The sequence below is a fragment of the Centroberyx gerrardi genome, chromosome 14, assembly GCF_048128805.1.
Source record: "Centroberyx gerrardi isolate f3 chromosome 14, fCenGer3.hap1.cur.20231027, whole genome shotgun sequence".
Classification (NCBI taxonomy): domain Eukaryota; kingdom Metazoa; phylum Chordata; class Actinopteri; order Beryciformes; family Berycidae; genus Centroberyx; species Centroberyx gerrardi.
The window spans coordinates 8520345-8544786 of record NC_136010.1 but is presented as its reverse complement, the minus strand read 5'-3'; the positions used below and the strand labels follow the sequence as shown (position 1 = coordinate 8544786).

Sequence of the window (24442 nt, the reverse complement as noted above, 5' to 3'; positions counted from 1 at the left end):
GGCCGTAACACCCAGACAGAGCTGCCGCAACTACTTGGCCCTTGAGGAATGAAAAACGATGTGTCCTCAGGCCTGTCCTCCTCTGCATATCTCCTCATTCATCTGGGCCGCTCATTAAAGGGTAATTACCTGTAATTAGTGAATCATGTCGCTTTAATGAAGATGTTGAAAGCTGTTAGAGCCAGAAGGGGTGGCCTTAATTCTGAATGATGTTCAAGATTAGTGGGAGACAGGAATTCAATAAAGGAGGACACGCGTGCGGCAGATTTCTAGACGGTATAGACTCATGAAATATTCGCGTTTTTGTTTAAGCGCGCAAGATTTGCCACGTGGATTTTATTTCATAGCGCTAAGAGATTTTGCTGAATGTTGCTCTATTGAAATGTGCAGTGTGTCGTGCTCCGGCGCTGTATATTTCACATGAATTTTCAACACCAGTGGCATTAGCACCTTTCTTGGCTCTGGGGGGCAAGTGTGTGTTACTGTATCAGAGCAGGCTAATAGGCACGATGATGATGAAACTGTGTGTGTGTGTGTGTGCGTGTCTACATGTGTCTGTGTGTGTGTGTGCGCGGTACTTGTGCTAGTGAGCGCGGGGCTTGCTCTAATGTGTGCTGTGCTGAGTATCTGTGCGTGTGTGTGTGTGCATGTGTGTGTGTATGTGTTCCCTGGCGGCGTGGTGAGTGTTTAATCTGGCCCAGTGGCGTGCCGTTGGCCCGGCTAATCACAGTGTGTCTGTAGGAGTGCGCTGAGCCAGGGGAGCACGCCGTCGCTAACAGCGCCTGACAGACTCATTAGAGAGACCTGGCACTGAGCTAGCAAGGCACGCGCGCGCGCACACACACACACGTGCAAACACTTTGAAACACACTCAGACACACACACACACTGGGAAAGGCACTCAGACTCAAACGCACAGACACCGGGATAAATTCACGCACTTGTACACTTCCTTTTCTCTGACATACTTGCATGTGCGCACACGCACACACACACACACATACTCATTCACATAATCACCCACAGACACAGTGTGTGCTCTCTCTCACACACTTTCTCTCGCTCTCTCACACACACACACACACACATGCTCCACGTGTGAGAACAAGGCAGGCGGTGACCCCTCGCAGTCGCAGCCCAAACACAGACAAGAGCCGAGAGAGCATCTGGGAAAGGAGGAGGGAGGGGGAGAGGAGGGTGGGAAAAAAGGAGAGGTGGTGACGAGGAGGAGTGGAGTGGAGAGAAGGGAAGCAGCATCTGACGCAGCAACGCTTTTTCCCATTCAAATGGGTGTTTAGACAGGCAAATTACTTTTTCAAAGGCTAATTATCTGCAGTGAGGAGATCACCTGCATCCTGTTGAAAACCTTAAGGCTGTAAAGATAACATGTAAGTGCTGTGGGACTGGAGACATGTATTTACAGGTAAATGTTATAAGTGTTGGAAGTCTTCCGCTGGGTAAAAGTTTATTCTAAGTGCCTCATAGTATGGAAGTTAATGAAAGAAAAATATCCATTTTACAGGATTAAGGAGAATGACATTTAGCAAAGTTCGACAAACTACTTTGACAAATTACTTAAGACTTGCTTGCCTTGCACTCACAGCGGGGTTAATTGCAGCTCAGCTGCACTAGAGCCATCAAGTGGAAACATTAGGTTCGGCTGAATAACAGGTGAATGCAAAGCAGGTCAATACGTAGTCAAGTGTGGGCCAGCCAGCTGTTGGTTCCCTTTGCTGTGCCACCGCACAGCAGGGACACACACACACACACACACACACACACATGCTCACACTATACCCACACAATGGAAAACAGTTAGGGACACACTTTTACATGTAAACAAACCTATGTGCTCTATCTGCTTCTTTGTATTTATGTCTTTATATTGTTATCCTACACTTTCATACACTAGCCTCCTTGTCAGTGATTTTAATCTACCCTGGTAGCTGTAACTGGTACAAGCTTCGCTGACAACCTTGTTTCACCTAAAAGCCAAATCAAACTGTCTTTAATTTTCCCTGCCACTGTACCATATAACGGGCCAAATCTCCCCTCTCTCTCTCCCTTTCCCTCTCTCTCTCTCTCTGTTTCTCTCTTTCTGCCTGTCGAGTACAATAGCTGTTTTGCTCTTCGCTCTTCTCCTTTCTCTCTCTCTCTCTTCCCCGGCACAAGGCTATGACATTGAGGGAATGTGATGTGATGTATTGTAGTGAATAATGTATTCTGCGAGGATTGTACTGAGCACGCAGAGCAGATGGCAGCAGGTTGATCTGTGTGTGTGTGTGTGTGTGTGTGTGTGTGTGTATATGTGCGTGCTTAATGATGACAGTGTGTATATGTGTTACGTGTGTACGTGTGTGTGTGTGTTCACCCAGATTGGGGGAGGGGCAAGAGGAGGAGAAGGAGGGAGGGAGAGAGAGAGTGGGGGTTGGTGTGGATATGTGTGTCTATGTGAGCTTCCTTTGTGAGATAAAACATGCAAATGGTGGATTATTTTAATGCAGTTTTTTCTAGAGCCCCAAGCCTTAATCCCTAAAGCAGTTGAAATGAAAATAGTATATGTTTTCTTTCAAAGTCTCTCCCTCCCTCCCTCTTTTTATTCCCTGATAGGAATTTACAACTACCAGCTGTCTAGGAACGGGATCCTTTGCACTTTAATTTCGCTGTGGCGTAGTTACGGCAAAGACCAATGATTGCATCCCCACAGCATGGAACTGACTAAAGCTAGTCAGCTCTGATCTGGCCCGCTACGCATCGGATGGATCAAGCTTGTGAAATATTTCTGATTGAATGGTGATAATGATGTAGATGATGAGGATAGAGCTGAATGTTTTCATAGCGGTTCTGTGAATTACTTTGAGTGGACAGCATACTGCCGATATAAATATGCGCATTTGTAAACACGCGCACACGCTCCTGCGCACATACACACACATGCACACATGACACAAAAAGGAGGCAAACAAATGCATGACTGCACTGGCAAACGCATCGGTACACACGCTTAGTACATTTACATTACATTTAGGCATTGTGCTGACACTTATCCAGAGCTTATCCAGTGTTCACAATACGTGTAAACAGTAAAATGAGTGAATATTTAATATATCAAATATAACCCCATCATCTCAGGTAACTAAGAAGTACAAGGAACAACAAGGAAGCATAAAGAACGAGGAATAGACTGAATTCGTATAGTTTTTCTTTTTCAAAATGGCTAAATATGAGCATAATCAAAAGTGGGCAGTGCTAGTAGACACAAGCACATATACACACACACACACGTGCACATGCTTTTTCCTCAGTATGAAGTTGTCCCCTATAGAAGTAGCTAACAGATGGTAGAAGCTATTTGCACTCACTTAGATGATGGGTTTATATACCATAGAAGGTTATTCTACATTTCCCTGCACTTAGCAGAGACTCTGCTGTGAAATATCTTTAGGCGACTGCGGCGTTGCACTCTGTTGGCATTTGAAATATTGAAACTAGCGGATGAAGGCTTTTATACACAGAATTACACCACACTGTGATCGTGTCATTTTAATTGGTACCGTACCGTTAGAGCTGAACAATTAATGGAAAAAAACCAAAAAATCGCAATATGAACTTCTGCAATTTCCAAATCGCAGAGGCTGCAATTAAAAATGGACTTCCATACAAAGTGTTTTAGAGCTGCAGGTAATCTTTGGCCTATGAATCAAGTACAATATTGGTGAAAACCTTTCATCATACTCAAACTCAGTAAATCCTGCACACTGACATCTATTTATTTTTTAGCAAAATCACTTTTCTTTAAACAATTTTATAGTTCTAAAAAATGTCTGACAAGAAAAACTTGTGAAGATGTGAATCGCAGTTTAAATCGCAATTGCAATATTCTGTCAAATAATCGCAATTAGATTTTTTGTCAATATCTTTCAGCCCTATGTACCATATACTTCCCGCTTATATCCCTGCAGTCAGTTTCCTTTAGATGGCAACTGTGTCACTCTACAGGTTTGTATTGCAGGAATCACAGTGGGGGCTGATGATGATGCTGTGCACAGGAATGCAGCTTGGCCCAGCGGTTAGAGAGACCATCCTGTAATATGCCCTCTGGTATTATCACTGTGTCTCCACGGCTCCACTCGGGACTCTCACCAGTGCTTATATTTAGGTTCCTGTGATGGTTACTGTCTTGGGAGCTGGTGTTACAGCGAGGTTGCGGGTGTGATTCTCCAGACTCTGCTGTCAGGCTCCCCCACAGGCCCCTAAAGACTCATCAGCGGTGTGGCGACAGCGAGAGCCCCTGGGTGGCCTGCCAAGTGTGAGCCTGCTGGATGCCTGGCAACAGGCCTACAGCACTGTACTGTACATGCTAGCAAGGCTAGACACTACAAAAACAGCAAACATCCTTTAATTGAATATCCTCCCACACCACAGATGCAAAAAGATGAGAAAAGTCATGAATTTCCGTGCTATTTTTTTCAATGAATAGGTATTTAAGGACAAATTCATCTTTATCTTGAGCAAAAGAAAAATATGCCTGTGCTTTTGTTGTGCATACTGTGTTTCTTGAAATATGAAGGCTGAATCTGAGCATGTAGAACACAGGGAAGAAGAAAGCTTACATCTCCTTGTCTCTTTCATATTAGGGACAGTGAGCATAATTGAGTAAATGTATTTAAGTATTTGAGCGAGCTGATTCAGTCTCTCTGGGATGGTTGATATTGTACTTAGGAAGAAAATGGCCCTAGGCAATTCATTAGTGGTAAATAATTGAGAGGCTCGGATAGTGCTAAGGTGAAACGCCTCTTATTATTTTATGGAGTTTGTGTTCTTAGGGCTCTTCAGTTTAAGGGTATTAAAAATGCACAAGCGTTCCTACAAATTACTCACTCGAAAGATTCACAATGGGCCCTAATGACTAACCATTCATCTTCCATTGTTTTCAAGCTCTGTGAAAGTGTTTCCCTGCGCTGTATCAATTCTATTTCTGCATTTGGTAATATTCTGTTATTTGTGATAGATGTTCATGGTTTTTACATTTTTTATGCATTTTATTTGAGGCAATTAAGGCCATCACAGCTGGATATCTTCCAGTGACAATTTATTTTTAAAAAAATGGAAATATCTCCAGTGTAAGTACAGATGAGGACCCCGTGTTGAAAGATGGTTGTGTCCGGTCTTTCTCAGACATTCAGTATTCCCATGCCAGTGGTTTGGATTGATCCACTTGTTCTCCCAAGGCTGGAGGGGGGGGTTGTGGGGGTGCTGGGTTGTAATGGAGCTTTACATTGAGCCAGGCTGGGCTAGCCACGGCTCACACATACATACACACCAGCACTCTTGGGATGCCTCATTGGCAAGCAAATACATCTGAGTGCACCTGCATCTTGTTTTTTTAACCTCAGATAGGCTCCTACACATAGCATTTGTTTACATTAACTTGCATCCGGCTACGTTTTTATCTGTAAAAACAAATGAGCAGTTTTCATGAAGGTATACCTCACACCCATACTGCTTTGCCCGTTGTTGTTGTTTTTTTTTTCTCTCTCTCTTTCTTTCATTTCTCACTGCGTGCCTTGGCTCAGATGAACTGTTAACCGTTAGACATTGACACCTATTCACATTGGTTTTCCGGTGATGCAACTTAAAGGCCACTGAGGTTTTATTTAACATCTTATATACCCACAAAACAACATGTGACGACCAAGAAACGGGGGAGCTTCTGAAGCCCTGATTGGTTATTCACTGTATGCCCTATAATTGGATTGGCCACAACATGATGTGTTTAGGCCCTGGTCTGTGGTCTGGGTGCAAGAACCGTTTGTCCTTAGCAAGCCTGTAGTTGTGTACAGTGTCTTTGGTAAGATGCTCACACTTGTGGTCAGAATGGTGCTTTTCTCACTGAAGTTTCTCATGCTATGTGCTTGAAACTGTGTGAGCTCGTGTTTGCTGTCCATATTTATATTGTGGATTACAGATTACACTAGATTACACTACACTCACAGTTGTTTTATAACCAGCAGATTGCTTCGAGCTAGTTGTATATTGAGACAGTGTGTATCCACCAGTTGCTCCATGAGATTCCTTCTTAGTCCTTGGCTCAACGCCAGCATTCAGCCCCACTGTCTCGTAGGGGGTTTGTGTATAGTGTGTGTATGCGTGTCGGTGTGTGTAGGAGGGTAGGGAGGTGGGCATGGGGAGGAGGCGTGTTTAGGGTGGAGGGGATGTCAGCTCATTAACCTCCATTCTTCCCCCAGTGCGGCGCTGTGTAGAGTCACTGTGTAAGTCTCATGTCATTACCCCTCCCCCTGCACGCGTGTGCTGGGCGTAAGGCGAAGAGCAGAGCGACCGGAGAAAGGGAGACGGAGGGAAGGGTTCACGAGGGGGGCCCTTGACATGTTCCTTTACAAATGCCCTGCTTGTACCTTGCAAACTAAAGCCCCGCCGTCTCGTTTCCTTCCCCACTTTTGTCTTCTCTGTCTCTTCTCTGTCTCTCCCTCCTGTCTCTCTCTCTAACCACAGGCCCGGTACAGTGTGGGTGAACGAGGGGTTAGGCTCCACAGTACCCCCCCTCCAGGCACCAACCCAGCTGGGAAAAGACTGCCCACTGCTGGGGTGAGATACAGTAGCTAAGCCACCCCCCCACCCCCCCATCTTCCTCTAACCTTTTCTATCTGTGCTAAAGCCAACTGATATTTGAGGGTGTGCCTCAAGGTATCGGTCTGGGCCCAGTGGAATTTTGGAGGTTGTGAACTGGGAATTATAGTGTTCACTAGAGTCATTAGTTAATTGCTCCTCCCTATGGACGGACTTATCTGCTCTAACTCATACTTATACACCCCCCTACAAGTATACACACACACACACACACAAACACACATATACACACTATATGTATGCGCACACACGGGAACACAGAAAAACTCATTATTTTTTTAATTCAACTACGATAAACTTGCATGTATTTGCATTCAAAAACGGAGACACTTACCGGAATTTACAGATGATGCCAGAAGGTTTACTTAATTACAACGACGTATGTGTGAAAAAATGCAAAGGTGTGAAAAACACCCCTGAAGTTGATACAGCAGGATCACAGTCAAAAAAAAAAAAAAATTACAATAAATTCAGAATCAGGAAGCTCTTATGACAGCTTCAGAGTTTATCTTCCAATGTTTTCACTGAATTTTTATTTAATGTTTCAAAATAGAATTCAAAGTATCACAAAATGAATTCACAGCTCAAGAAGAAAATGAGAAAAGATGGCCAACGTATAATATAGAGATCTTAATTTTCAGGCAGCCTGCTATCTGAATAAGATGTTGCAGTGTTACTCCCAATGCATTTCATATATTTTGTTACGATCCTACTGATAATGTCTTGGGCTGTCTGGTATGGTTTTACTTATAATGCAGCATACTTCTCTGTTGAATAAACCTATGATGTGTTTTTGTGTTGATTTCTATGCATCGACTACTAGATACTGTAGTGCTATAATTAATTGCCGTTTGAAGTTAGACAAAAAGTAAACACAACGCTACTTTCTGAGTTTAAATACGCAATAATGCAAATAATTTCACTACTACTGAGCCCACTTTCTATACCTAAATGTCCAAGCTCAAATACAGATGAGCCACATTGCCTGCCTCAAGGAGACACACACCAACAAACAGCCAATACCTTTTGTGTTTTCCCAACCTAGGAGACGAGAGAAGACAGCGATGGAAATAGATTGATGCATTTCTTTCGCTCGTAATGATTTATTTTAGTCACTGCCAGAACAGTCAAAACTTCAGCCTCGTTTTTTTTCTCCTCTCCCTTTGCTCTTTCATACTTCATTCTGTGCAGAGAGGCAAGAGAGCAGTAGATTGCATTAAGATAACCAATTATATGCTAGAGGAAACCAGACCTTTTTTTTTCCTACTGCAGTTATCTGATGCTGCGGTGAGCAGAGGCAAAGGGCTGGGGTAATGTGACATTCACTCTGCCCTTTATCTTCTCTCATCGCTGTTTACCCCAGTCAGTTAAAAGTGGCTTGTGCTCTACATCCTCTCCTCCTGCCAGAGAAACCTCACACACACTGACATAGATGCAGATACAAACATGTACGCATACTGTACACACACACTATACACACACACACACACACACATACCTTCACCACACACCTTCACATACCAGACACTTACTGTATGTGTCTGGTATGCTGGTGGGATAACTACTCTCCCCCTACTAGTGTCTTCCCAGGTTGTTAAGTTTAGCACCAACGCACCTGCTGGGGCTAGCTGCTAATTACATGTGATGTTTTGGTGTTGGATGCTAAGAAGGTGTTTCCCCCTGGTGCTGGTTAGCAGGCAGGCCGTTGAAGGCAACAGTGGCAGGATGAGGGAGGCTGTGTGGGTGGCACTTTGGTCTGACATATTTCTTTCTGTTATACCTACACACGCACACATGCGCGCGTGGTGCACACCGTGGCGTGACCTCTTTTGCCCTGCGCTCCATTTACTGCGCAGACAGACAGAAAGACAGACAGATAGACATAGTGCATGCTTACACACAGACACACACGTACACACACACACACCTGTACCGCTTTGAGAGTTAGTGCAGGCAGCCATGCTTTATCTGTCTAAAAGAGTCCAGTGGGCACACAGAGAAACATGTGCTAGCTGGAAGTATAAACATGACACACGCTGTGAACATGCATGTTTTACATCACCTACAGCCTCGCCTGTTCAAGGTGGAATTGGCCTAGTGCATCTTTTACGGGACTCTCTGTTATAACAATATTGACTTTGACTTAAAGCTGCACTAGGCAAGCTTTTATGCAAAATGCATCTGTCTTACCAGCCTAAATCACTAAGTGGGGCTGCAATAGAGACAAGTGTCCCATCCCGCTAATTGAGACACCATAGATTCGTCCTATTTGACCAAATGAAATTCTACTGTCTGGTATGGACACAAATCGAAACATAAGAGTGAAATGCAAAGTTACATACAAAAATACAAAATGTTCCTCTCCCATCCCTTTGGTATCCTTTGGTATAAAGCAGACAGGTTGGTAAACATGAGCGAGCATTGTGCACTTTACTGACTTCCAGGTATTGAATCTATAGTTTTTTACCTCTGCCATTTGGAGCTGCAAATGTGTGAAGATGCCTAGTGTAGCTTTAATTTCACACAGGTTATTTTTATTACTGTACAGTATGTAGCTCTGCTGTGGTACTGTTTTGGTCCTCCTTCCTTACGAGACTGCATTTGGAACAGAAATCATATCAGTAATAGAAATGAAATGTTTTTTTTACATGTGCTGCACATTTTGAGAGCTGAAAAAGACGACCGAGTCAAAAATCAAATCAGGCTGGAAAATAAAAAACAAGGGGAAAAACTCATTTTTTAAACTACTGACCTGTGATGGCTGATAAAATGGTGTGGGCTATTGTCACCATCACAGTTTAGATGTTTATCGTATTGTGAACTCTAGCTCACAGTGAACCCTGGTTCATAGTGAAAACAAGACCTTATTTAGCACCACCCCACTCTGCACGCACTGCTTTTCTCCTCAATCTCCCTCCCCATCTCTCACGTCTCTCTGCTGTTGACTCGTTCTGTTTTGTGGTTGTTCCAGTGCAACAGAAAGTGGATGAATGAGAGCTACATCAGCCTGCCTTTGTTATTTTTACACATCACAAGACATAGGGGAGGGCCGGAAGCGGTTGGAACTTGCATATGTCGTTTGTGAGAATACTACAAAGTTTTTCAAGCTGTCTGATAAGGAAGAAATGGGGAGTGGGGGATGAGTAGGGGGAGCTAGGAGTAAAATATTTATTCACATTGTTTCCCTTTGGAGTGCTTTAGTTCTAATCATAGCAAACGGAGTTGATGCTCATTAGATATGATGTGATTGATCGCACCATCAGTGACAATAAAACAAAATATTTCTTTTCTGACATCAGTCGGAAAGGCGGTGCGGTTTGGCTTTTCACACTTTTTGAATCGGTCCTTTGAGGGAATATGTAACACTACACCGATACATGTTTCCAATTCCCCCGACTAAATACTTTCTAGGATGGCACGAGGCCAGCGAATTCCCAAACAGAATTCCATCAAAATCCCACTACGAGATAGGGGGAGCTAGCCGGTGTATCTGATCGTCTATCTGGTCCACTGACCTGTGTACAGTGTGTACAGATGAAGATAGCCTGTGTTTTGCATATGAAAATGAATCATGCTGATAATAAAGGTGAGGATACATACGATTGGTGCTCGGCTTTGGTGGATGTGACCCCGGGACTGCTGCTGTGTGTGCGTGTGTGTGTGTGTCTGTGTGTGTGCATGTGTGTGTGCATGTGTGTGTGTGTAGGATCAAACTCTCACACCCAGGAAGAGGCCCTGTTTCCCTTATCTAACGACAACAGAGCATGTGTCGCCATGGCCACAGGCTGCGCTCTTTATGGGCTTTGTGTGTGTGTGTGTGTGTGTGTGCGCGCGTGTGTGTGTGTGTGTGTGTGTGTGTGCTATGTTCATTGTTTGCCCATGTTCATTGTTTGCTCGGGGCGTGGTGCAACATCAGAATTGTTACTATAGTCTCTCTCTCTCTCTCTCTCTGTTATCTCCCCTCTGCAACTCTGAAAGTCTATTTACTATAGCTTCTTTCTTTTTTCTTTCTTTCTTTCTTTCTTTCGTTCGTTCTTTCTTTCTCTTTCTTTCTCTGTCTCTGTTTTGCTCTCTCTTTTCCTTTCTGTCTCTCCTTCTCTCGCTGTCTTTGTCTGTCTCTCTCTCACTGTCTCTGTGTGTGTGTGTGTGTGTGTGTGTGTGCGTGTGTGTGTGTGTCTGTCTGTCTCGTCCTCTAGTCTAGCTTTGAACCAAGAGTGACAAGTTGGGCAACATCAAAATTCAGTGGTACATTGTCTCAGGTTGAGGTTTGTTAGGTCTCTTCTACAGCTAATTGCACAGAGGAAGAGGGAGAGAGAGAGAGGGAGAGGGAGAGAGAGAGAGATGTAAAAAGAGAAAGAAAGAGAAGAGGGGGAAGATGAGGAAGAAGGGTGCTCAAACAGGCATACATATTGCATGAGTCCCCCCACCGCACCCCTTTCTTCACAGAATGGCTGTGTACTGTTCTGGGCTTATTAATTCCGCTCGGTGAGAGAATTATTTTTAGAGACTTAGTGTACTGGCAAAGGCTTTTAAAGTCACAACTATTACACATTCTGCTTATAGATTCTCTTATATAAATTTGAAAGTTCTGAAAGTTTGGTTCGGTTGTTCTTTGCAGTATATGTTGAGGGATTTTCTTTGTTGCTGTTGTTGTTTTTTACAGATGTTGTGATGGGAATGTTGATTGGGTTTAAAATTGAATTCTGTCCTCGCTGTGCCCAGGCTGTAGCATTTCTCAGGTGCATCCTTATATATTAACAAAAAACCACAACAAAATGTGAAGTATTGACTGAGGCTGCAGTTGTGTGTGTGTTTATTCCAAAGCAAAGTTACGGCAAATATATTATTAGCTGGTTTCCAAAATAATTGGTTTCTTAGTTTTTAAAATGAAGGCTTTTTTAGTTTTGTTTTGTTTTTCTCTTTGCTAGCTTACTAAGGTCATTTTTCTTTCTAATGACTGGACAGTTATGGCATTACACAGGCACATAAGCAGTTCATCTGTGCCCCACCCCCTCCACAAACAGATGTTGCCTAGAAGGCATTATGGGGAGCTTATATGAATTGTCCATCAATCAAAAACAATCTTCAATGGAGTCTGTAATTTTGCCTCCAATCCTGCCATAAACAGTCCCACCAGTGCACTCTAAGATGAAAAGATCCCGGCATTGTATTGCACCATTAGCACTGTGTAAATATTACATGTTTTCCCTGGATATGTTAGTTAGCGTTACTTCCACCTTGTGGCTTCATTATTTTTGAAGCGCTCAGCTTTGTCGATGATGGCAAGGCATGACCTAGTTCTGGGACTCTCTCTCTCTCTCTCTCCCTCTCCTCTCTCTCTCTCTCTCTCTCTCTCCCTCTCTCTCTCTCCTCTCTCTGTCACTGTCTCTTACTTTCTCACTTTCTTCCTCGTTTACTCATTCTCTGTCTTTTTTATTGTCATTCCCTCTACCTCTCTGCCTCATTTTCTTCTCTTACTGCATCTGTCTACCTCTTTCTTTCTCATTTATTCATTGTCTCTCTCCATTTATTGCCATGGCACCATCACTCTAGCCCCTTCATCCTTTTAGGCTATCCTTTTTCCGCCTCACTGTTACTCTTATCCTCTCTCTCTCTCATTTACGCATTCTTTTTTTCTCGATTTGTCTCTCTCCCATAGCCTATTATTATTTCTCTCTCTCTCTTTCCCCTCCCTCCCTCTCTATCCTTCCTCTCCATGTTTTTATTCCTCTCTTCCCAGCACCACGTGTGTCACAGAGGGGAAACATCGCGAGCAGTGGTCCCTGCTGAACAATTACCATGCAAAGCAATCCAAATAGAGATGTTTGCCGAAAACAACATGTGTGTAATTACTGCTTAATGAGGCCCTTGTCTCAGGCAGAATGCCCAATTAGACCGCCGATGAGAAAGCGATGCCAAGGCCCACTGAAGAAAGAGAGAGAGAGAGAGGAAGAGGGGGAAGGAGGCAAGGGAGGGAGAGAGGGAAGTAGAGGGAGCTTGTAAGACAGAGAGAGGGAGGGACGATGGGAAAATGGGAAAGGGAAGGGAGGAAGAGAGAAAGAGGCGAGGAGAGAGAAATAGAATGAGGAAGAGGGGGGGAAGGAGGTAGGAGAGAGAGAGAAAGAGAAGCACGGCGACAGAGAAAGAGAAGAGAAGGGGATTGGAAAGGGTGGAGAGAGAAAGAGGGAGAGAATAGGAGAAACAGGGGAAGAGAGAGTGAAAGAAAAGGAAGAGAGAAGGGGGAGCAATAGAGAGAGCAGGAGAGAGAGAGAGAGAGAAAGAGAAGATGATTTCTGCAGTGAATGTGAAGTAATGGCAGAGCTGATAGCATTGAGCCGAGGATAAATTGGCATTTTAAATGTGAGAGCGAGGCAGTGCAAAGGAGGGCTATAGAGAGAAGAGCAGGGGGAAACAGCCTTACATTGGAATATATGGGCAGCCATGTTGAAGCACAAAATGGCTGACCTTTCCAGGCTGTCTTGGGGCCTTTTTTGGTGAATACTTTATCACAGAGACAATTGGTTCAAATGAGAATATTCTGAATTCATTTCTTCCTTTGGCGCTGAGAGAACGGTAATAAGCGTTTGCGCTCCGTTTGCTGAAGACTTCACGGTTTTCGAAATGAGCCACAGCTCAAGATCTGGCAGTATTTTCTGCTTAAAAAATGGCGCTATTCATTCACTGTACTCTCTTTTCACCCGAGAGAATCTTATCCTGAAGAACCTCTCAAAATGGCTCTACGTCACCAGTGATATGAAAGTGGATTTCAATGGAATGAAATTGCTCAGTTAGGCGAGGACAAGAGGCTTTCATATGAGGAGTGAAGAGTTTATTGCAGATATGTCACCAAGGTCAACATCACTTTTGGCCCACTCCGAGAGCTACAGTCACTTCTCGCTGTTTTCTATGGCTTTATCAAGTGATACCTGCCCCGCCAAGCCTCATCAAGCAAATCTGTGTCTTCGTCCCGTCATCGAACGTGTACTCAGCATCCAGTTTCACCTTAAACAAACACGTTGGGATTAATCACGATCGGCACGTCAGGTGTTGTGGAGACACGTGTGTGCAGCGCTTGTCTCAGTTTCACGTTTATGTGGCGGAATGCGAATGTAATCATTAGAATAAGCAAGTGAATCCTCACAAGGGTTTCCATGATATGCATCGTTAACCAACCATTGCCCCGAGGCAGGCGCTCATTCCCCCGGTCTTTCTCCTGCAATAATGTACAGTAATTTCTCTCTCTCTCCCCTCCTCTCTCTCTCTCTTCCTTTCCTCTCTCTTTCTCACTCTGTATGCTCATTTAGCCACTTCGACTTTTCCTGTCTACCAATGTAGATATTAGATTTCACCCCCAGGAATTCGGCCCATTTCCATCCATTAGTCTACCTGGTTGGCCATTTTTTTCACAGGTATCTTATGATCCATTTGTGTTCACTGATATCCAGCGTGTGTTTATCTTGCAGGCCTTCAGTCCCTTCCCTCCGCAGGCACAAAGCAGACCACCCCAAATGAAAAGGCCCCTGTATCTTCACATCTGAGGAATTTGACGTGGAATGCTGTCTAGTTTGATCATGTTTTCTCTGCTGTCTGTTCCCGAGTCTTCTGTACGTTGAGATATTACGACGCTATTCAAAGAATGACCTCAGTCAACAAACAAAAAGGGGCCTTTATTTGACGTGTTTCCACATTCTGTAGCATGTGTGTGTATGTGTGTGTGTGTGCGTGCAATGGCATACGTGTCCGTGAGCGTTATTATCCTATCCAGTCAAGGTTTGTTCCATTTGCTGAAAACATGGTATGACAAAGCTTGATGTCTTTGGAAGCCAAGGTCATTTTACAGTATAGCTCTTCTTCACATGGCAGCAGTTTCTCAATCACCTTGACTCCGCATAATTTCCGCTCCTAGCATCGGCAGCTGAGCCATTTGTGCGAGAGAATCTCATTTTCTCTCGGAAACGGCGGCTACGCGAGCTAAAAACAGACAAATGTGTTGTTTTGTCTTCATTCTTAGCTCATTCAGAGAGTGCCAGTGAGGGATTCTTCAGGGAGTTAGCGTACTAGCGCTAGCCATCTGAGCTAGCAGATTGTTCCTCAGCGCTCAACTGTTTAGCCAGGGTTGTTTCCCAGGCACCCTGGGGGTCAAGGGTCGTACGCTGTTATGTGAGCGCTAACCTCGTGGCTAGCAGTGTTTTGGCACCTGCAGTAAGTGGTGTTTCCATGCCTGATTAGCACAATCTTTATTACTGTCCCAAAGTGAACGACACAGCATGCCCTCGCTGTGCAGCACACACACACACACACACACACACACACACACAAGACGCAAGGGACTCATGCAGAATCATTCACACCCTTTACTACTGTATTCACACACAGACTCATTCACAGTTATGCACACACACACACACACGCAGTGGAGCCCACAGGGAAAAGCCCATCTCTCGTCACTGCGCTCATGTAGCCTAATTACCGGCCCGCTGACGAACAGTAATTACCCACGCTGCCTTGCCACCACGAGGTTTAGCCAAAGTGACAAAGTCGTTAGGCTCACACTTCAGGCCACCCGTAAATTTAAGAGGTTTTTTCTCTTCGCAGCCCATCCCTGCCTCCTGCTTTTTTTTTTATTTATTGCTCTTTTCTGTTTCTGTCCACAGTTTGATGGTGACAACATGTACATGAATGACAATAACCAGGAGTTTCGGTCACCAAACCAGGTAAGACAATCCACACCTTTTTCTACAAACACCACCAATTCATATAAATAAACTGTCTGAGGAAATTGTCATAATATTAAGTTCAGTATTCCAGTTGTTAGCATTTAACAAGAAGAGTTCATAAAGTCACAGAATTTACTGGGGGTTTTCCATGGTAAATCTGATAAATATGTACATTTACTGGTTAATGTGAGAGGAAAATGGTAGTCACAGTAGCGTGAGGCTTTCTCACAGTCCTGTCACTATGTTTTGTTGTGTGTACCAAATGACCAAATTACCTCAAACTGAGATCTGTGATCCACGGGAGATTCACTCATGTAACACTACAACACCATGAGGTAAAGTTAGCTAGCTTTTTTTTAGCTAAAGTTATCAAAATCCTCTGCGGATGAAGATGAACAAGGAGGACATCTTCACAGAGAAACCTGACTGTTCTCACAATGGAAAGACTGTGATAGTCATGACAGGTAAATGTACACAAGAGACATATAGAGATTTACTGTAACATATAAAGCATGATGTAAAAAGACAAAAACAGCCCAGAAATGCATTTAATCTCTACAAAGCACATGCCCTTTCATGGATGCTTTTATCCAAAGCACCTTAAAGTATCACAGATTTGTATGGAGTGAATATAGTGCAAATACTATTAACACGTGTTTTATAACAGGAAACTTCAATTTGATTGGTGGGTGCATGTGTGGATTTCCCCCCCACTTCCCACGGAATAATAGTGCAAAAGATTTGTGTCTCCGCATCGGTTTGTATCCACAGGATGAGACTGACAAATACACAAATGCAGATCTGTGTCACAATACAGGTTTGCATTTGTGGATATACAATTTACACATGTGAATTTTGCTTGCGGTTCACAAATCTTCAATCACGAGTGTATGATATGTTTTTTCACTTCACAAAACTTTATTCACACTTGTGCATCCTTGAAAACACGTGTGAGTAGTATTTGCACTATTTTCACTCCATTATTTGTAACCCTGATGGTGTTAGTGCCATGCTCTGTCCATTGAACTATACAACACACACACACAGGCTAACTAGCATTTCACCATTCCAAGCTCATTGAAGTAGCGGTCCCAGGCTGAGGCAGTGCAGTCCCAGCCACACACTCAGTTAGGCAGAGAGTTAGACAGGCGGGGTGCTGAGTGCTCCCAGCTGGTAGATGGGAACACATGGCTGGACATATGGCAGAGTTTGGAGCTCCAGGATTTGTTGATCCAGCAGCGAGGCCTTCATGTTCTGACAAAACATGACGAGGTGCCGGCTCCTCGTCAATTAGCGCCTCGCCTAATACTGCCGGAGAGTCATGGGACAAGGCCAGCAGGCTGAGGACGCTGGGACACACACTCACACACACTCACTCACGCACGCACACACACATATACCTGTAGGAACTGGCACATTCTCTGACACACACATTCATAAGCACACTTGTACGTAGACTCAATCTCATTCTGTTACATTCACATACCTGCAAGTGCACACACACACACACACATGCACACACACACGCCAAGTGAACCCGTACACATTCCTTTAAACACTCACTAACACACACACACTCACACACCATCGTCCTATAGCTATAAGGTTGCCTTTCCTTTGATGTGCGGATTGAGTGACTATAATGAGGGGTCGAGTGGGAGCTTTAGCAGCTTATTGTCTACTTATAGCACACATCATAGGCATGAGGTCCATCGTTGTTAGCCACATCGCCTGGTTTGCCCTAATTATGTCACTTTGCATGCGTACATGGGTGTCTACTAATTGGGATAAATGTCCAGCTTTGTAGTTCCTCTGTTGCAGCGGTCATGTGTCAATCATCGACACCCACTCCAGGTTTGCAGTGTTATGTCAACAAATGCCTTCTTAGTGGGTAAGGCAATTTCGGCTTTTCAAAACATGTCAGTTGCAGTTGATGCTCTGTCAGTGGCATCAAATAGAAGCCTGCACACCGTTTCTGAGGAGCCCTCCGAGCACACAGTTGAGATAGTTCACTGTTTGGCTTCCAATCCTTTAATACGGCAGCTTTAATTTGAAATTTGAAAGAGACCGGATGTGTATCTTTGCTCTTGACAAGAAAGGATGCATAGCACAGGTTTAAACCAGAGAGAACTGTTTTAAAAATAGGATTCCTTTTAAATGCAAGACATAAAACACTAGATTGACAATTAACTGAGTGCATTGCCGGGACCCTGTCCAATATCCTGGAGAGCAGAATGCCTTGAGGCACAACCTATCTTTTGCCTCAACCAATTCCACAGCCTCATACACACAGCAAATACCTTCAAAGCCACCACATCCAAGCGGTGTCTGTGTTTTCTTTATGTGTCATGCAAAATTCACCACAGTGACTGCTCTGCATGTGTTTGTCGAAGACGAGACAATTATTTCTTAATTGAGGCTTAATTGTACGCATTAGCTGTGCATTTACTTGTTGCATATGGATTGCCTTTGAAGTTAAATGAGACAAATTAGAGGTTCGAATGGTGGCATATCTGTAATGGATATGCTGGATACATGTCTACATGCCAGGGTGTATCCGCTCTTACATTGTAAGTGTTCCTCTTTTTTTAGTTAAGATTCAAGCATTCCAACTCTTTGTAAAAAAAAACAAGATGCCAAAGCTGAGGCACGAGGTAGTAACATTTTTACTAGCACTTTGTCTGTTTTTGTATTTTCTGTTGATTCTGTGTGAATAGTACTGCAGCAAAGCTCTTACTCTTTGGTTCTGAGGAAAAGGCATGCAGCGTCACACAATGGTCTTATTCGAACATGGCGAGAGAAGCATCCCGTACCTCCTTAATGTGGGTTTTAACACAGCGTTTAGATGCCCACCCAAGCCCTTAGATGATGTGTGCCTGTGAAAAAGGTGCATGCGGCCAGAACAGAGTCTCCTTTGTTTGCATGTCTGAGGTCTTCCACAGCATACGCACTGAGGTAGCAGTTTGACACAGCCAGGAGATTGCATTACACATAACATCTCTGGGCTTTTAAAAAGAGAAAACCGCTAATCAGAAACAGCTTTCAAGGGGCCGTTTACTGTATGCTTGGACACAATCTGCCCATTCAAACAAGCTGTTTTCAGTGGCTTTGAATACTGTATGTTTTCTGTACGAGATATGAATGTGATCCGCGCATATGGAGACGTTTTGATGTTATTGACGTTTTCCATTTGGTTTATCTGTTGAGATTTGAGCCTATACAAAGGTGTGGGTGGATTATTATGTTGTCAGCATCATGTATCTGCCCACGTATGGAGCGAAAATATAGGGAATACTTTGCACAATTGCAGATTATTAAACAATTCAATTATACTGATCTGTGTCTGATCTGTACTGATCTGTGAATCTGTGTAATAGTATTTGCTTTTTTCATCACTCACATGCATGTCAAATAATGTTGATTGCAGTATCTATTTTCGCAATACATATAATGACATGCATGAGAACATTCACAGCCAAACCAAAATGGCTGCCTCCAGCCACGCCCACACACACACACTAATAAATAAAAAAACTGATTAGAGATAGGTCCAGTGTGATGGACAGTAAGTGTTTTTGATTGGGGTGATCCCTTTGAGTGATTACGCAGACTGGAACCTGTGTGTGTGTGTGTGTGTGTGTGTGTGTGTGTGTGCATTCATGTGTGTGTTGTGTTGTTTGTTTACAGTGCATATTCCACTGGCTTCCATTTACAATAGTTAATGGACAGGATTTACAGCGTCCTCCTCACATTATAATAAGTCTATGTGTATGCATGTCTGTGTGCATTTGTGCATACAGATACACTGGTGCAAATTAGAGACAGAAAAATAGAGGATTTAGAAAAAGAAGAAGTGGGTGGGGGGAGGGAGGGTTAGGCTTGAAAGAGAAAATGAGCTGGTGGCAGGAAGAGAGAGAGAGAGAGAGAGAGAGAGAGAGAGAGAGAGAGATTGCGTCTGTGTTACTTTTCTTTCTCTTTCCTGTTGTGCTTGTTCCACCGTGTTTCTCTACAGGAGAAGAAGCGCAGAGGCCACCGGTCTTATAGGAGAAGCAGCAAGTTCCAGCTTGTTTGTGTCTTTGTGTTTTTCTGCTTCCGGGTGTCTCGTTTGAGCCATGTGTCTCTATCGATTTGGCCGTCTGCAAGAGAGCAGTGGCTGATGGTCTAGATTAGAATAGAAACCTCACCTGTTGGATACAGGCTTCCTCTCTATCTCTCTCTCTCTCTTTGTCTCTGTCTCCATCTGTCTGTGGGTCTCTCTCTCTTTCTCTCTATTTCTGTCTGTGATTTCAGTCCATATTGCTGTCTCTGTTTATTTTTGTGTATTTCTCCCTCTCACTCTGTCTCTGTGTCACTCTCCCTCTCTGTCATTCTCTCTCTCTCTCTCTCTCTCTCTCTCTCTCTGGTGTTTCACCCACCTGCCCCATCTCCTTTCCCCTGCAAATGTACACACACAACACATAAACTTAACACACACACATTCTCCCTCCCTCTCTCTATATATATCTCTCTTGCTCACACACACACACACACACACACACACACACACACACACACACAAGACAATGTTTTGTCAACCAACCATAGTTATCCAGATGTTGTTCGGCCTGTATAGCCAGCTGATGTCCTTTCTCTCTCTCTCTCTCTCTCTCTCTCTCTCTCTCTCTCTCTCTCTCTCTCTCTCTCTCTCTGTCTCTCTCTCTCTCTCTCTCTCTCTCTCTCTCCCCCTCTCTCTCTCTCTCTCTCTCTCTCTCTCTCTGTCTCTCTCTCTCTCTCTCTCTCTCTCTCTCTCTCTCTGTCTCTCTCTCTCTCTCTCTCTCTCTCCCTCTCTGAGTCAGAGACACCTCAGTACACCCTGGCACCACACACCCAATGTGGGCGATGCTGATGTGAAAAGGCACCGTTACTTAATAGTGACTCACAGTGTACCATTATACCCCCAGCACAACTGCAGCCCTCTCCTCCCTTCACCCCCCCCCCCCCCCCCCATGCCCCCCTTTTACTTCACTGAATGTGCACACTATAGTAAGTTTTATCCCTCTATCCTTTCTCATTCCCTTCCCTGCAAAGAAAAGTTGGGGGGACGTTTGAGCCAAAGGATGAAAAATGAAAATGAAGGGTCAGAAAACGATGACACACATCTTTCTACTTCTTTGAGCTGGACTGGGAGCTGTTGGCACGGCTTAGAAAATGAAGTGTCGTGCACATACATCTTGTACAATATGGATTTGATCATCGATTCACACCGAATTAGGATAAAAGCTGTGTTTTTTTTTGTGTTAGCATTGAACCAACAATGGGGCATCAATATCTAAAAAACAATGCTGGAGGAACATCAGAGGAACATCAGAGGAACATCGGCACAACGTCCCCACCCATGCTGGGAGGGATTGTAAGTTACAGTTGTAACTAGGGATTGCTAGTTCTTTATGTAGGTCAGTCCTTGTCAGCCAATAAGTCCAATTACCATCAGCCTCTGAAATAGAACGCAGATACGCTCATCTTCAATGACCTCTGCTCTGCTTTCATAGAGCTGGAGAGATGGAAAGATACATACTGCACAGTAAAGATTATATAAAATGAAAGATTCATTCAGAATAGAAAGATATTAGTGAGTCTAGAGTAAATACAGACGTTCAGAGAGAGAAAAAATAAACTGTATTCAGGTTCAAAGACAGGGATCCACGGTGATGTGAGAAATGGAGATGCAGAAATGTGTTTCCCTTCACATCCCTTGTTCGAGGAATATGAGCAGATTCATCTTTCATGATGTCTGTTGATATCTGGAAGCTTTAAAGAACATCAAAACGACCCTGTCCCCCTCCTTTGGTGTAGTCCCTCAGTCCCTCCTCAAATACATACCCTGCAGAAGAAAAAAAAAAGAAAAAAAAAACACTCCCAAAAAACAGAAACTTATCAGTAGCGAGAGTGCACTCAATGATTCATATGCTCTTTTAAGAGAACTTGAAACCTTGGATCTATTTCGGTCCTGGCCTCTCTCTCTGTATATGCAGCACGACGGAGCAGAGGGATTTAGTGGGACTAAGTAGTTTGATATTTCTATTGGTTTTCCTAGGGTGTTTTTTTACTCTCTCTCTCTCTCTCTCTCTCTCTCTCTCTCTCTCTCCCTCTCTCTCCCCCTCTCTCCCTCTCTCTCTCTCTCTCCCCTAGTGATCTTTCTCATCATATGGAGACCAAGGTCATGGCTGATTGAAATATAATAGAAGTGTAGACATCTGGCCTAATACTGTGGGAAGTTAAATCTATTTTAATGGCCCCTGCCGCAGTGGATTCTCTCTGATGCACTCTTGCGCTTCACTGACAGTAAATCACAATGTTCTCTTATTACCCTGACTGGAATGAGGGCATAGAGAAAGAACAATGAGGGATCCACATCATTTGTTTTCACCCCTCCCTCGCTTTTTCCTCTCCTCTCCTCTCCTCTCCTCCCCTCTCCACTCCGTTTGCGACTCATAAAGCAAGGGGCTTAAAGAGAGTGACATCATGAAAATAAAAATAAAGGGGATTATGGGCGAGCTATTGTGCCATATGTGATTACTGGGGCTTCCATGTTCCCTTGGGGGGGATGAGTGACTACGAGACAACATATTTTATTTATTTATGCGATTCCCTCTAATGAATAAGAATAGGAAATGTGGCTGAGACCACAATATTGCCCCCCCCCCCCCCCCCCCCCCCCCCCCCCCCCGTCAAAATACGCAGCCTTTGGACCAAACATTGAGGAATTTTCTATTTCTCTCTGTTCCGGTACAAAGATCAGAGATATTTTTTCACCCTTCATCTTTGATCTATAACCGTGAGCTTTTTTTTTTTTTTTTAATGGAATTGACATGAATTTGCGGCACATGGCCCTCTTTCACACCTTTCAAAATACTTCCTTTGCCGCTGTGTTTTTAGAGTTCAGGTTCAATCCAGCGCAGGTCCACCCACATCTGCAATCGAGAGCCGGGTCCTTTTTACCCACCTAAATGAGATCCATTTTGATGTGACATTTGAGAGAATTGCCAGTGGAGGGGGGGGGGGAGCAGGGAAGAGGTTAGCTCACTCCCTCACTATTGGTCGAAGCCCACCCCGGCCCACCTGTCCTTTAGTGACGGACGCTACCTATGACCCTGAGCTACGATTGGACATGGGGAAAGGCCCCCCTCCCTCCCTCCCTCCCTCCACACTTCACTTATCCCAGTTCTGTCTTGCTGTCAGTCAGCCCGGGGGGTCCGCTATCCCTTTCTCTTCCTATTGTATTACACTGTCTGCGTCTGTTGATACATCACCCAAATGGAGTTTCTTGTCATTTCAAAGCCAGGTCACACACAGCCTTTGCGACCGTCCCTCTAATGGTCAGCTGTGTGAAGTCCAGCGCCTTGTCTCTGACGCTGATGAGTTTGATTTTTGCCCTTTCTCTGCTCTGCAAGGTTGATCACTGAAGGTGAATTTTGAAATCCCACGTTAAGATGTTTTAAAGATTTACCGTTGCCATCCGTCTATCTAGGCTGCACAGAGTGGACGTGAAGACCTTTATGTATGCATGGCCAGCTGTTGTTTGTCGCCAAAACAAGGCTGCTCTGTCATTTTTTCACAAAGTAGCATATGGCTGGTTGACTTTCCATAGGACACTGTATACCCATTGAAAGTTGTTATGTGATTTTATGACGCAGAAGAGTTTGTTTTTTTTTCCAATGAGTTCTTTTTCAAACTTTGTTCATTGTTTCGTATTATGGGCAACACCTTGAGTGTGTCAATCACTGAAGCTCTAATAACAAAGTCCATCAAAGACAGACAGTTCTTGTATTTGGACAACCCCCCCGCCCTCCCCCCCCTCTCCTTATCAACCATGACAGGTCCTCCGATGTATCGTACAACATTTTCATTTTCCTCCCTGTGACAACCACATCATTGTTCCCAGATGAGCTGTCTTCTGCTAAACTGTTTATAGGCCATGAAGAACTCCAACTCATGTTTCCGTTTGTGTCAAGAACACTTTTAGCTCACCTGATTCATTTGTTTGCACTTCTTTAATTACCTCACATACAGTAAGCTAAGTTGAGGTGAGCTTCTCTGGGGCTACCCGAGATTCGTTTGCCAGCATAGCTTTTTATATCAAGCTACTTGCTCACATGTCAAGGTGAACTTTCATTTGTTAGCTTTGCTGCTGCAGCCTTTGGTCTTCAGAAATTCTTTGTGAAATGAGAACGATGTCTTAAGATAAATAAATGCTCCATGCACAAAGTGACAGAAATACGGTTCCACACCACAAAAGGAGGAAGAGACAGACTAGAGACAGGCAGTAGTTACTAGTAGTAACTTTTAAATACTGTAGTGTGACATCAAGGTCGAGGTCAATACATTTGCCTACAACTCCAGCAACCCAAGTTTTTTGCTGTGAGGGAAGTTCATTTTTAATTTAAAAAAAACGTATTTACCCTAACCAAAACCTTAACTGAAGTTGTTTGCCTTTTACTTTTACTTGTTATACTTACTAAACTTAACCGGTAGCCAGCCTTTTCAGGTGAAAATGGCACGTCATGCTATTTTCACACAATCCAATTTGTGCTATTGTCACATAATCCTTTCATGGTGGAGGAGTGTGATCTTCTCATTATTGGTGCCCACAACACATAATTTGCATTTCATCGTTTATGCTTATATCACAAAATTTTATGAGACTGTTGCCTGCTAGCTAGCATGCACCCACCTTACCCAACTACCGTCAAGTAAAACACTAATTCCTGACTTTCCTCTCCTACACAAGCTCTGTGGGAGTCGATGCAATATAACACATAACAGTTTATTATCTGAACACTGTAATATAAATGATTTTATGTTAGGTTTAAGAAATAAATATACTTCAAAGTATATCGTTTAAATTCTACTTTCAATCAGATTCTAATGTTAAGACTAATGTCAAGAGAATACAAGACAACACCATCAGAAGTAATTTGAGCTTTGACAGATTTGTTGCTAGTGGATCTTCCACGGTTGACACGCCCAACACGTTTCCCATGGGGTGAAACATGTCACCCTGTTCTTCAAAGGACCAGGCTCTGCTTTAAGTACCTCAC

The 24442-nt window shown here is 43.7% G+C and overlaps 1 protein-coding gene across 2 annotated transcripts in view; it reads left to right on the top strand.

The window, feature by feature from the left end:
- The window catches only part of LOC139918121 (TOX high mobility group box family member 2-like), a 73618-nt gene that overhangs the window by 20474 nt on the left and 28702 nt on the right, over positions 1-24442 (top strand). The window contains exons 2-3 of one of the 2 annotated variants that reach the window (XM_071907400.2): positions 6514-6606; positions 15303-15362. In XM_071907400.2, coding sequence (XP_071763501.1) covers positions 6514-6606; positions 15303-15362 — 153 coding nt within the window. The remainder of the gene's footprint in view (positions 1-6513; positions 6607-15302; positions 15363-24442) is intronic. The other variant, XM_071907401.2, reaches the window with a different exon arrangement.